Below are 15,451 nucleotides of genomic sequence, written 5' to 3'. Positions count from 1 at the left end.
GGTACTGTACTGCTCTTGTCTTTGTTTTTTGTTTTTTCCCTCTTATCTATCTTTCTTACGTCTCTGTAACTTTGTAAATAACTGTATACTGCTGTGCTACTACTGGACAACTAAATGTCCCCCTTGGGATAATAAAGGTATCTATCTATCTATCTATCTAGACTCTGTGCTAACGCAAGGAAGAGCAATTATTTATTATAATTATTATTAGGGCTTTGATGCAAGTTCTGATGGGTGCAGCTGCATAAGTTGTGTTGCTTAAAGTAATGCGCCGTTGTGCTCTCCTCTCAGCTGCTGCTTAGCAGAAAAAAAGTGAAAAAAAGTCGATAAACGCGTCGATTTTCGGCCGTGACGCGTCGATTCGCAAATAATGCGTCGATTAACATCCCTACTCTTGATATTTTTTTCAAATGACGTTTGCCCTAATAGATCGAAGCGTGCTCAGTTTTGGCTATTTTCTTAGTGAAATTACAATAATAAAAAAATAACAATTAATTTTCGGATAGTCGGATATTCGGTTACAAAATTGTCTTGTACACGTCAGTGAAATTAGTCGCTAGGAACATCCCTACCGGTCAATGAGTTAAAAAAAGCTGTATAGTTGACAAACGGTAGACATAATCCACAATAAAAGATATACACACCGCCATTTGCATGTGCAAAAGAAGGTGTTTTAATATTCAGAAGAAGCAATGTTTTGGTCGTGTAGACCTTCCTCAGGCATGTAAAGCACATTGAATTAACATGTTTTTGTGCTAGACAAAAACCTTTTTTGGGGGGACATCTGAGGTTTCAACCCGACAGAAACAATGTCATATGTCTGTCCTCTTGTCTCTGTGTGTCCAGATGTGTCCATGGAGTGGAAGGAGCTGTCAGGGAAGAGTGGCAGCTCTGTGTTCAAGCCGTCTGCTCTGAACCCCAAAGCCGACGACAGCTCCAGAAGCAGACAAGACAAACTGCTCATCTCTGACACCGAGGTCCACAGAATACACTCACTGGGTAAGACACGCACGCACGTGCACACGCTGTCAAAACTTTCCCTAAAACTTTCCCTAAAACATCCGGGACAGCGCTCCACACGTCCCAGACCTATCTGGCTCCCAAACTGTGGAACGAACTCACAATTGCGCTAGAACTGCAGATTCACTCCCAGTCTTCCGCCGTAATCGGAAGACTCACCTCTTCAGATTCCACCTTAGCCTGTAACACTTGACCTAGCCTTGACGACCATGCAGTCTTAAGCAAAGGTTAATATGGCATTTAGATAGCATGTTATTTTCCATGTATCCTATAGTTTGTATAGTTTCAGTGTATTATTCATTGTTGCATGAAATGGATTCTGTTAGGGATCTCCATATATGGGCATAAAAGCGATTGTATCCCAGTGACAGGGATCTCCATATAGGCATAAAAGGGATTGTATGTATGATGTCAGATGTCATAGACGTCATAGCACTTTAACTTAACGAATAACTGAGTAAGCATGTTTGGGGTCTCACAGCAATATCTCCATATACAGTACATGGATCTCTATATATGGGTACCATGGATCTCCATATATGGGCAACTGGTCCGATATACATCACTGGCCAGATGGCCAAGACATGGTGTGGCCCTCGCCCTAAAGGGCGAGGGCGTTTGTCGCCCTTAGGTGTCTTACTGGTATAGTTCTTGGTTTAACTATGATCCTAGATTTCTGAGGCACTACACTGTCTCTGTACATGTGATGTATTACCTTGTGTTTACCCTGCTTACTGTAAATAGCTTTTCATGGTGCTGTACCTGTCCTGTCAGGCTATAAGGATGTGATGGTGATCCACACGTACTACAGACACCTCCATCAGATCCTGTCTGGAGGCCCACAGGACCCCTCAGCACACAAGCTGGACCACAGCAACAGGTTGAACTCTTCTATAAGACATTCTGTTTTCTTTTACTGTAAGCGTTCCCAAACTTTTCAGACTGCGACCTCCTCAAAGTATATATATTTGAACTGGGGATCCCCCAACCCCCCCACCCCACCCTGACAAGTACACGAAATTGTAGGAGTTGAGGCATTACATTCAGTTCAGGGGTCTTCAACAGGGGGTCCTCAGAGTTACTACAGGGGGGCCGCCAAATCTTTGTGATAGGATCATTCTTTTAAATTAACAACTTGAACCTTCGCATCACTATTCCGAGGAGAACTTTAGCCAAAAATAGCAGATATACAAGCTCACAGGTTAAGAACAACTGTTCTGCTGTACCTTAACACCTACGTACAGTAGGTGGTGGACAAGTACTTTACCACCTGTGCCACCACATTTCCTGGTCTGCTGAGAAACACAGACGTTTACCAGTCTCTAGGGAAATATGGGAACAGTTTTCCTACATTTACCGAGATAATGATACAGTCATTACTTTGGAGTCAACCAACATGCATTATGCCACCAGGTTTCAAATGTATCACTTATCAATTTAGTTACGTTACGAAAAGTTTCCAAACCGAAATGGCTGATGATGCATAATCTCAGACAAATAACTCTTACCTTAATTCATCTTGTTCAGTCCATGGGCAGGCATGCAAACTTGTAGCTTTTCGGCAAAAATCGCCGTTTTGAATCCAAATAGGTCATTTGTGTGAATCGTGCAGATCCGATAAGAAAATGTTTAGGGGGTGGGTGGTGTTACTGTTGTGTCGTCTGAAAAGGCTGTGTTGGTCGACGAGCGTACAATGGCTTTTTGGTCATTTTATTTTGAAGGTTCAGTCTGAAACTGAAGCCTGTATGTTTCTGAAATCTCACTCACGTGGTGTGCAGTGTGGGCTACAGGCGTAGGCTGACAAAGGCGGAGAGACGGGTACACTGTGCAGAATCTTTGTTCCCAAGTTGCTAAACTCTGCTAAAAGTGAAAACCATTCACTGCAGTTGACCAGTACCGAAACCCGATCATTCGACCATCCGTTTCAGTGGCGAGTTGGTAGCGTTCGGAAATGCGCGTTGTGAGCGCACTCACGTGTGTGTGTGTGTGTGTGTGTGTGTGTGTGTGTGTGTGTGTGTTGTACATGCACAACTGTATTCTTTGATTTCGAAATAGTGTAGACCAGATCAGGTCACTGGTCCGTCCCCGGGGACCCCCAGGGGTCATTGAGGGAGTTTCAGCTAAATGATAGTTTGTACAGTTAAATTAACATTGTTTACAATAAGAATTGGGGTCTCAGAGATAGAAACACCATTAAATGGGGGTCCGTAGCCTAATGCATGTCAAACTGAAATTAAATTGGTTGAGAATCACTGCTAGAGCCGTAAAACATCTTCTCTTATGGGAGTTATGATTTCATTAGCAGCAAACGCCCATCATGCAGTTTTGAACAGTTTGAGAAAAAACTAACAAAAAGAACATGGCCTCAGGGGGAGATTGTGTTGAAACAGAGGTTTATCATTGCTGTTGTAATGAGAAAGAGAATAACAAATAGTTGTTGTTTCTGTTGGGTGGAAATCTCATATCTCCATTACTTTTCAGGATTCAAATTCAAAAATAGCAAATGTAGCAGATCTACAAGGTAAAAGCACGTCGCTTCAGGCCACGTTTTGATCTTTTGGATCTTTTGATGCTGTTGTGTGACATTGTAGTATGATCAAGTATGGCGTTAATTTAGAAAAAAACACAAGTCAACATACGGAGAAGAGGTTTCTGCCTGACAGTAACAATGTAATCAACGAACATGTATCGTGGGGAATCAGTAATGCATTGTTTGCTCCATCCACAGGCTCACAACATGTCTGTGTACTGTGTTTTGAGCTTGTCGATTGGCTATTTTCGCCGTGCGACGCCATCGTATGACGAAGTACAAAATGAGACTTAACTGCAGCGCTGGGATTAAATACTTTGGACGCCTCAGGTGTCAAAGGCCTAGTCTCTAGTTGGGGTGCAGTAACGTTATTGTTCGATGGTTTCACAAGTTTGACACGGCAGTGGAGTCGGCACAGCTGGTGCGAACGGACTGAGGGCCTAATGTTTTAATCCTTTGCAGACGGCTGACATTGGTCACACATGTACTTAGTTAGCTGAATATTCCCTGACACATCAGGGATGCCATATCACGGCGACAATTTTGGCTCAAAATTCTCTCCAATCGTTGTGCTGACTGGAGATTCCATTAGCGCCTGAATGGAACAGAGAAATAACACTGCTCTGGGTTGTAGGCTGAGCGTGGCTGTTTTTTTATTGGTATTTTTCAACTTGCATACAAGGCCAATAAGACAAAAGTATACAAAAACAATGTACGATAGAGCGTGCCTGTTCACCGCCTCAAACTAGAGACATAGTACTCGATATCTCAGTGTATGCTAGTTTCCCGCGGTCATGAAATTCCTGGAAATATTTTGAAATTCTGGCCTGGAAGAGGTTTGGAATTAATCAAAGGTTTTGGAATGTGGATATGATTTACAGTTTTTTGCTATTGATTTTGTTATAAACTAGAAGTTTGCGGCCCTTTGGGCCGCAAAAGTCTAGAGTTCAGGCCGCTGCGCGGCCTTCACCGCCATGTTGCGGCAGTGTGGTGTGTGTAATGGCCAAATGTGGTAGTTTTTTGAGAAAAAAAAGGTTTTTGAGAAAAAAATGAGTTTTTTGAGAAGAAAAACGTTTTTTGAAAAAAAAAAGTTTTTTTGAAAAAAATTTTTTTTTGAAAAAAAAAATGTTTTGAAAAAAAAGATTTTTTGGGGAAAAAAAAACGCTTGCGCACACACACACGCGCGCGCACGCACGCACGCACGCACACACACACACACACCCCCCTCTGTTGTAATTCGATACTCTACTCTGCTCAGCTCCTCTCCCCCCTCCCTCCCCCTCCCTCCCTCTGTAACTTGATACCCTGATGATCATTTCAGCACTGGCCAGAATGTTCAGAATACTATGTCAGGACTGGCTGCTCTGCGTGAGGCGAAAGGCGAGATGTTGTTAAATTGAAATAAATGCCGTTCAAAGAGTGGCATGTTTAAAATGTGGACAGTTGTAAATTTTCACGCTTGTTCGACGTGGTGGCTATGTTTGTGAGAGGTGTAGCGAGACAATGGAGCTAAACATTCAGGTTCTAAATTGCGACCACTTTGTGTTTGCTCAATTGTATGTATTAGATAGGTATACAATAGTGATGCGCGGGTCAGGTTTTTTTCATAACCCGCACGACCCACAGCCCGCACGAAACGTAACCCGCCCGCGCCCGCCCCGCAGAACAATATACAAATCAACGAATCCGCCCGCCCCGCAACCCGCATTTAAAAAAAAGATGGTATATAATCTCCAGAATAGCTCATCTGTATACGGCTCTTCTAAGTACCCAACGTCGCTTTACAGAAAGGTTTACAGTAGCACAATATTGTCATGGGCTAAATAAACAAACGTGTTGTTCAAATTGGGGTTTAGCCTAAAAGACATTCATTCAAAGACGTTCATTCTCTCTGGGGCATCGTCGGGGAAGAATGGCGTTTCAGGTTTTATGTCAATCATATTTATACAGCGCAGACAGCAAAAGACGGACAATATTACATTCTGTTGGTTATTGATTCACCAGATTGGAGAGATGGGATCATGGGAGCGACTCGAGGTGGGCGCATGGTGATTTTCCGATGGCCTTAAAGTCCGAGTGACTTAAAGTCCGAAAGGCTGTTCAATTTAGTAGCCTATATGAGAGCGGAGACACACAGGAGGAGGAGAGAAAGAGGAGGAGAGGCGGCTGACTTTGGATGCGCAGCATGTGATGTTTAAGATGTTAAACTTGGTCTCACACATCACACATAGGCCTATGAGTGATTACTTTGTTTGATTTGAAAGCATGATGGATAATAAAGACCTGGATGTTACCTCTTATTGTGTGATCCAGGATGGATGCAGTCAATTTGAAGAAATAATAATCCAGCATGGACAATAAGAAAGCACTGGCCTACGTTTTCATTCACTTCTTGGCTGAAAATCTATTCTATATAGCCTATATGTCATTTTATAACCTAGTTTAAACTAAGGGAGGCGGGAGCTGCTCGACTCTTTTCAGACGAGCGCTGACACAATTGAGTGCGAGAGCTTAATTGAAATGACCTACATAATATATGCGCAGTGAACTGGAATTATATAATTAATTATTTGGGAGCAGGTGTGTAAAGATTCTAATCTATAAACATCTCAAATAGCTTTTATACTTTTTTTAATTCTCGAGGCGAGCGTGGTTGGTTAATTCAGTCAAAAAATCCGTCTCACTTGCGAAAGTTGTGTTTCAAATCGTAGGCCTATCCTTGACTGGCTGGTTATAGTCTATAACTTACCCGACACAAAGTATTTAGCTATAAACGGACTTGTGTGGATGACAGAGACACATACGGTAAGTGAAATCCTGCTGAATTGTTTGTGCATTCTTCTGCTGTGCTCACGTTGTGTCAAATGTTGGCAAAATGCGGTTCGCGGGCCCAACAGGAGCGGAATTGGGACGGTCCTCGCACCAAGGAGTGGAGGAGAAACCTCGCTCCTCTCTGGCGCATTTTAAAACATGCTCGCTCGCTCATGCTCGTATTCAAACATTAATTCTTATTCTTATAGGACTACTCTTATTAAGAATAAAAGGCAAATAAGAACAGGTGATTATTCTTATTTATTTTTTGCACATGAGAGTGGTGATAACCCGCCCGCCCGCCGCCCGCCAATATTGAGTCTCAAACCTTGACCCACCCACCCGCACGCGGGCGGGTTGGCGGGCGGGTGGGGGCACCGGGTCGGCCCGCGCATCACTAGTATACAAGCTAACAACACATTGCAACGATCTGTTATATCTGTTCTTTTTATCACGTGACAACCTTACCACGAGTCTTGGGGCATTGATAGCACACTCACTGGTGTAAGAGTCACATTAGTGCACCGTATGATTGCTATAGGCAGCAGGCCTGGAAATGGGGTAAAAAAATACTTTGGAAAAGGCATGGGAAGGTTTTGAAAATTGTAAAAAAAATGTGTGGGAAGTTGAACCACTGTACGGTTCGTGTCATCTGTGGTAAGTCGTTGTTCTTTTCCACCAGCGCTCGGCCGGGACATCTGGCCTCTGCTGTCATATCAGCCACCGTCAGGGACCCCGCCAAGAAGCACAGCATCCCAGTGGCCGTCCAGTACACCCTCTCCTCCTCGCATGTGGTACGTGCCACTGTCATTCTTCCATGCCTGGGCTAGCTGTTACACTACTCGCATTTATGCAGTGGTGGAAAAAGTGCTAACATTCTTTACGCATTGTGAGCTTTGGGTGACGGGGTACCCTGGGGGTGCCGCGAGATAATTTGATAATATTTGGAATTTATTTGGACACTTGAAAACATATTTTGTATAATTTTAAACTTGAAGTACAAAGTTATTTTCAGTCAGTTCTAACCAAAATGGCTATTATCTCAACGTTTTCCTCATAACATATTCACTAAAATATCGTCACTGCTTTTGGTAAAGCAAAGCCCTGCTTCATCATACAAGACTGTCACACAAAACTAGTGAAAACAGCCGATCTACAAGCACACAATTATTATTGTAGGTTTTGTAATAAGTGGTGGAAAAAGTGCTAACATTCTTTACGCATTGTGAGCTTTAATGTAGGTTTTGTAATAATAATAACGATCAAAATCTACAAAGTAACTAGTAACTACAGTTTTCAAATAAATGTAGTGGAGTAAAAGTACAATATTTGGAAACAAGATGGTAGTGGAGTAGAAGTAAAAGTTTTGGAAATTGGAAATACTCAAGTAATTTACAAATAAGTACAGTTCTTACAGTAAGTAAATGTACTTAGTTACTTATACCACTGCATTTATGGGGGGGGGGGGGGGTGCAAATTAGAGCGTAGAAATTCAGCCTGAGCCCGACGGGACCCGACGAGTCGGCGCGGCGCGGGCTGGGCCGGGCTCAAATTTCCATGTATATGACGGGCTATGGGTCGGGTCGGGCTTTTATAATCCGGTAGGCAAGCGCAGCGCAGTATCATGATGTCTCTGTGACTGTGTAAACTGCGCGCTCATGACTCTATGGCTGCACCGCTGCGCTGTTGCGCGACTTGACAGTTGAGCGTGAGTGTGTGACTGTGCTGTGTGTATGTGTGTGTGGCTGGCTGCTGTGGCGTCGCGTGTGCATGCATACGCTGCCAGCGCTGGTCGAGCAGAGCAGAGCGGAGGACATCGTTGAAACAGTCCACAGACACTTTTTGTATCCTAAATAATAATCATAATAGACGTTGTGTGAACGTTGTAGCTATAATAGCCTGTGCGCCTGCTGCCTGATTTAGCGGCGGCCGTCAGCTGTGTTTTCCAGCAAGGCTTTTTGATTGATTGAAGAATTAGGCTCCGATGTTTATTTGTTCCATAATTAGCACGGTACTTGCTACAATGTCTTATATATAGGTCTATATAAAGACAGTTGGAAAAGGACTCTGTTCTTAACAAATCACCATATGAGAAAAAAAGCTGCTGCAGCAATTAAGCTTGTTTATAATGTCGGGCTGCGGGCTGTGTCGGTCTCCAATTGTCAATTATGTATCGGGCTTTGGGCCGAGCTCGGGCTGCCGTTCTGTGGGGTGGGTTGGGCCGGGCTCACTTTTTTTAGGCCCGATCTAAGCTCTAGTGCAAATACATACTTGAAATACAAAACCCTCTGCTTACTAAGGTCTTCATAAAAGGACTGAGAAGACCAACACCGTAACCGAATAAAATACATCTATCCGGGATTAAAGTAATATTTAATTTTGACTACTACTACTACTACTACTACCACAAGAGTTGAATGCTTGCTGTCTCAACCACTTGTACTGTAGCATCCCTATTCTGGAGCAAACATTCAGCTTTTTGAGCGGTGGTCACACCGTCTCCTATACGTGGCCGTGTGTGTGGGTATCCGTCCGTGTCTGTCTGTCTGTCTGTCTGTCTGTCTGTCTGTATGTCTGTATGTAGCCTGCAATACCTTTTCTGACCACACATGTTAAGGGAGGGGCACTGTTGTTCAGGCCAGGCCAGGCCAGGTACACTCACGCACACGCACACTCACGCACACACGCACGCACGCACGCACACACACACACACACACACACACACACACACACACACACACACACACCTACACACACACACACACACACACACACACGCGCAGCCTCCACCTCTCAGTTCACACAAGTGTGATTTTTCACCGAAGATTTGGTGTAGAGGCAGGAAAGGAGGAGGCTTAGTATTGGGGACTCCGGTCAACAAAGTATACTAAAACTAAGAATGTACACTGTTCCTATACAGTATAATGCATAACTGTGCTAACTGTAGTCTAAGTGAAATCCACCTGAACAGGTCACATTTTTTATGACGGTAATTAAGTAAACCTACCAGTTCTTTCCATGCATTTGTATGTAGCCATGGTTTCCCATGTTTCCTGCCGTAATTGATCTTTCTGGACAGTTTCTTGAATCAGATGTCATTAGTCTGGATACTAGCGGAGGGATCTGCTTTATTTCGAGACATACAGTAAGTCATGGATGATTGGTGGATGTCGGCCGACCCAAACCTGACCCTTCAGATCATCATGACTGGAGGAAGTATCCCAGTTATAATATCTGCCCCTTTCTCCCATTATCCAAGCGCAGCAGCAGGGGTGTCGCATCAAATCCTAGGCCCTGGGTAAAAGGATTCACTGCGGGCCCCCCATGAATGTTCTTCATAGGGGGAGGGATTCTAACCCATTTAGACTGGGAACGCATTGTTACCCATTATTTTGTGCTTTAACTATTTAAAAATTGCAGATATAGATCTGCTATCTGCTATAGTCTTTGAATATTTAAAATCCTTCTAAGGTTTTTTGAAAAACCTATATTTCTATGTCAGTGGTGCTCAAACCTTTTCATGTGAATGACCCCCAAAATTATATGTATTTGGCCACGGACGCCCATCTCAAAATATTCAGTTCCAGGGACCCCCCCAGAAGCAAAATTTGAGTTACAAATGTTTGCTCAAAAAATACATATATTCAAAGATTTGCACACATTTTCAGTATAAAATAATTAAGGCCCCTCCACCTTGGGCGCTAGAAACTCAGTCCCACTTTCCCCCCCCTTGTGACGCCCCTTGCGCAGCAGCGAGCGTTCTGAGGCCCTGTCCAGACGACAACGTATTTTTAATCCCCGGGGAGGTAAAGCCACGAACGCCCATGGGTGTCCACATGCAGACGCATGCAAACGGAGGACTAGACGAATAGTTTCCAAAACTCCGGCTGCAGTGCATTTTTGTTACCCGGGCGTATTTATTTTGCCTTGTGGACACCGTAAACGGAGAAGTTCTTTGCTTGCATGCTTACGTCACCTTGTGCTTCTCGCCTCCTCCTCCTTGCTATGAGAAAAACCCATGGTTGTCTCTGTAGAATATCCATATTTATGAGCGCATTCACGACATGTGATCATTAGAGAGCTCAGCTGTCTTGTTTAGGGATGGAGCCCTATTTAGCCTAATGAATGATTTTAATTATATTTGTTACTCTTGTCAAATGTCATCTTCATAAATGGTGGTCAGCCACGATCTCACAGTCTCAAAAGATACCAGTTATGTTCTGAATTTGTAGCTTTCCACCGGCTCAATAAGCCGGATCGATAAGGTGCTCATTATCAATAACGAGATACAGCCCTAGTCTTGTTAACGGAGCATATCTGACGCGACGCGCTTGCCTCTTCTCTTTGTCAAAGTTTGCATATCAAATGCCAATATCAAATGATTTCAAGCATAATGGAGACATACGCACGCATGCAGGCATTACTCCTGTCCATTCTCATCAGTTGTCTGACGCTTTGAAGGTGAGAATATGTTGATTATTCACGGCATGTGCCTCCTTTTAAATTATTTCCACGATCAGCGCAAGCTAAAAAAAAAGTCCGTCTGAGAGAGCGCACCACTCTCTCTCTCAATACCAAGTGATGCTTGCTTGACCACGAAGTTCTGATTGATAGTTACATTCGTTTAATACTGAGAGAGAGAGAGAGAGAGAGAGAGAGGGAACACCACACTCGACGATTCCTCTCCCCTCTCCTGCTCTAGAAATAGTTAAATGAATGTTTAAATAGCAATTGTGCATGTTAAAGTGTGAAGATTGTGAAACTTGGACGATGTAGCCTGCCCTATAGATAGATAGCTGCTGCAATGATTGCATGAGAGCAGGGGGACGCGCCACCCGCTTCGGTGACGCGCAGACAGGGATTTATAGCGTTTTTATAATACCGTGTGGACACACATATTTTTCTACACGGGCCCGTGTGGAGGCGTAGAGGTTTCAAAACAAAGTCAGAAACCCCCGGGGACTTTTTAGGTATAGACAGGGCCTGAATCAGCTGAAGCTTGTCTGAGTCATAGAACTCTCATTTGAACCATCAGGGCACCCAAAAGTCTGGAATACTTTTGTTTTTGTTCATGTCAGCGGTCTCGATGATAGACAGACAGGCCGACCGTTGATGGACATATCTCTGGATGACACAACACTCGCATTGGTCAGCTCCGACCAAACGCATGCTGAGTGATTGGCACTCCATGGACTCTGAAGTCCTTGTTTCTTTTTTTTTTCTTCTTTTTTTTTTTAGATTGGGTCTCCAAGCCCAACCTAGTGCCAGAGACTCCATGCAAACATTGATTTATCCCTGGCGACAGATCTACTTTTACACAGATCTACAGTATACGGCATACGCCAACGACGGTGGTACATTCATTCTGGAAGGAGTGCTCTAACCCTCGCATGCATGGGGATCGGAAACCGGTTGACAAGAGAAGGAAAAAATACAGCAACGACCTCTCACCGTTGTTACATCAACTGGTCCAAAACAGAGCGTGCATGTCATTAACCTGACAAACGTACTGCAGTTTACATTCTGAGAAATGGCAGAGAGGTTATGGTTATGGCGGGGCGTTTATTTTTTTCCCTTTTCCCCCCCGCTGGCTTTTATCCATGTTGCTTTTGGCTGGTCAGGGTCCAAGCTTTAGCAAGAGAGAGAGAGAGAGAGAGAGAGAGAGAGACAGATTGAGATTGAGAGAGAAGGAGAGAGAGAGAGAGAGAATAAGAATGAGTAAAACCATGTGTTTCTGTCTCTAGGTGGAGTATTCACAGCGGTTAACGCCTGTTTGTGCTTTTTGGAATTTCAGCCTGATGTAAGTATGACCCACACAGCCCCACTGGAGCTGTCTGAGTGATTGAATGATAGAATCATAGAATTTTACTGCACACACACACAGTACACTGTAAACAAATGTCTTCACTTGCGGTTTGTAATTAATTTACGTTCAGTTCTACTCTATTCAGAGTTAAATGAACCCATTTAGATCTGAGGCCGATTATAAATGCTGACCTTTTTTGTTTTCTGAAAACCTTTTTACAAAAAAAGAAAGAAGTTTCTACTGTATACTGTTCTACTGTACTTTAGTTAACAAACAACTACTGCAATATGCAGATTGAAAGGTATAAAAACGTATGGGTGTTCCAGGTCTAATCGGCAAATAACCATGTTAGTTATTGCGTTTATCATTCAGTTTATTATTCTCCAAAATAGAGAGGGTCCATTTGGAAGGACCTCCAACGAAAACAAGACCGCAATGGACCAATCCCCAATCACATACACACCCATTGTAACAGTTACAATGGGTGTGTATGTGATTGGGGATTGGTCCATTGCTTATTTGGGGTGTTTCTTTTAGGCAGGGTGTTTGACTGCACTTGTGCTGTTCTTCATTTGTGTCTAATAAAATATCCAATCAATCAATCAAATTTATGTTATGATGATTTGGTCAAAGATTTTCTCTTTTTCCCCCACAGAAACGGCATACACACACACACGCACATGCACGCACACGAACACACACACACACACACACGCACGCACGCACACACACACACACACACACACACACACACACACACACACACACACACACACACGGGGGGGGGGGAAGGGGAGGAACACTTTTTGAGGAGCATGCTGAACGACGTAATTATCATGACCAAATTGATTTCCTTCACGTTGATCAGTTGTGTGTGCGTGCGTGCGTGCGTGCGTGCGTGCGTGTGTGTGTGTGTGTGTGTGTGTGTGTGTGTGTGTGTGTGTGTGTGTGTGTGTGTGTAGGCGTAGTCACTCCAGCAGCTGGTCCAGTGAGGGCTGCAGGGTGACCCGTGCAGGCTCTGATGTCACTTCCTGTACGTGTAACCACACCACCAACTTTGCAGTGCTGATGAATTTCTTGGAGTCAACGGTAAATCTACTGTTTGTATCCCTGTAAATACCTTTTATAGCATTATACCTTTCATGTCAAGACAAGGACCCCCAAATTGACACATATTAGCCCACAGACCCCGATGTGAAAACATATGCCCGGAACCTCCATAAGAGTGGATTTCTTTTCACGGTTAAAGCAGTGAATGTCAAACATTTTAATTTCAAGGACCCCCAGTTTGGGCTACGGACCCCCATTGATTTAATCCCACGACCTTTATTACAATCGCCCCAAAAAATTAGTGTGTTTGTTTGTGTGTTTGTGTGTGTTTCCATCTGTAACTCCACGTTCAGCAGTTGTTCAATTGTCTAAAAAACATAATACAAAAATCAATAACGCATGTACCTTGCCCAACATCAACTTTATCACCTTCAGATGTGTCTCTACTTCTCATATAATGCCAAAATGTTTGATTTTTTTGGGCCATATATTGCACAAGCCATAGTTGACCGACGACGCGATTCACGTCACAAATGGGCGTAAACAAACACTGCCTGCAAGCAGAGATGCAGAGATGGAGGAGATGGGGGGGGGGCAGTTGAGAGAGAGCAGCGGCACAGTATAACATATGATAGGAATAGCGTGCTTTAAACCTTCTACTTTACCCTTTCTGACTTTCCTGCAATGACAACCTTAATGCAGCTAGCAACAAAGGACCTATCTAATTTCGTCATGTGCCCACATGTGTCATAATTAATCCCACAATAACTGTTCCACTCTGTCTTTCTGTGCGCATGGTCGCATTTCCCTCGGAACACTCCGGACACGGGACTGTAATCATCATGTAACCCAAGAGGACCTGTTAGGACCCGTACTGTGTGACGTGTGTGTACTTTCTGCTTTTTATGCAAACTATAAAGCAAGCAAGCAATCAATCAATGTGTGTGTGTGTGTGCGCTGGCGTGCGCTTCTGCACTATATGATCAGGATACGGAACGAAGTGGAGTTGTGTTTAACGTGCGTGCTGTGCTGTGTTTAGGCTGACCTGGGATCAGATTCAGGTCCGTTATTACTATTAGCCGCGAGGCAGCGACATAAAGAATGGCTGTAACTGTGAGATGATAATGCTGGTCTAAGATCAGATTTACAGCGGGGAAAAAAGAGCTTGGTGTGTGCCTAATGCATGCGTGTGCGTGATGCGTAGCAGCTTCTGCTGGCGCCCGTCAGGCTGATGAGAAAGCGCTCGCCTACAAGTTAAACCATGACAAACAACCCGAAAATGACTTACCTCTGTTGATTGAAAATAGCCTAAACGTATTCCTTTATCCCTTGCATTTGTTTCGATGTTAATATTAGATTCCTTGGCAGCCTTCTTCTGCCTGTCAATCAGTTAAGCGCACGCCGCACAGCTGCCGTGAGTGAGGGATCTCGGTACATGAAAGGGGATTTTAATAATGATTTACTGGTCGGATCTCTCGGAACCTCGGAAATAAAAGGATTTCGGGACAACATGTCACGGGTTTCGTATATATCTTACAGACTCAACATTTTACACCATTTTGCATTTTGGAATAAACTGCATATTTAATGTTGAGCTATCCTACATTTGTATTGCTTAGCTGCCCTCTGGACTGTATCCATCTCTTGAGTACAGGGGACTTTTACATAAGGGGACAGGCCCCCGCAGGGGGCTTTTTTCTAGTACATTTTTATCTCTGGGATCCCCAATCTATACTGTAGTATCATCTGTGTTAATCTAACTTTACGGGTCAATTTGGTTCCATTTGTACACTCTCAGAGTTACAGACCTGCAAGGGTCCATTTGGAACCCCCTCAAGGAACCCAGATGGTCCCTGGACGTTACTTTGAGAACCACTGGCCTAAATTTGTTTAAATTAGGCCTACACACTGGTTGGCCCGGACGGCTTGGGTGGCAGGTCCAGGCACCTAGGCTACTTAATGACCTTTACTGCGTGTCAGTCACTTTCTCTCTCTCCCAGTCAGACTACTGTTATCTATCAATAAATAAGGCAGATAGCCACAAAAATATCTTTAAAAAAAGAAAGATTGCACACTGGTATCGGATTTGGGTTTTTGGTTTTGGTTTGGCTTTGGTCCCATCTGTACACTCTCAGAGTTACAGCTCCATAGGGGTCCATTTGGTTCCTAACTATCAATAATTTGGCTGGGGACCCCCTGGAACGCCTTCAAAGACCTTTGGGGTTCCCTGGAC

The 15,451-nt window shown here is 43.8% G+C and overlaps 1 protein-coding gene across 1 annotated transcript in view; it reads left to right on the top strand.

Annotated features, from left to right (window-relative positions):
* The window catches only part of LOC308288039 (adhesion G protein-coupled receptor D2), a gene marked incomplete at both ends in the record, with an annotated part of 125,960 nt that overhangs the window by 28,943 nt on the left and 81,566 nt on the right, over positions 1–15,451 (top strand). The window contains 5 exons of the mRNA XM_080729383.1: positions 847–999; positions 1,795–1,900; positions 7,044–7,155; positions 12,107–12,162; positions 13,131–13,257. Of these exons, the coding sequence (XP_080585509.1) occupies positions 847–999; positions 1,795–1,900; positions 7,044–7,155; positions 12,107–12,162; positions 13,131–13,257 (554 nt within the window). The remainder of the gene's footprint in view (positions 1–846; positions 1,000–1,794; positions 1,901–7,043; positions 7,156–12,106; positions 12,163–13,130; positions 13,258–15,451) is intronic.

The sequence above is a fragment of the Nannobrachium achirus genome (genome assembly GCF_963921795.1).
Source record: "Nannobrachium achirus genome assembly, chromosome: 1".
In the NCBI taxonomy this organism is placed as follows: Eukaryota; Metazoa; Chordata; class Actinopteri; order Myctophiformes; family Myctophidae; genus Nannobrachium; species Nannobrachium achirus.
This window is presented reverse-complemented; position numbering and strand designations above follow the sequence as displayed.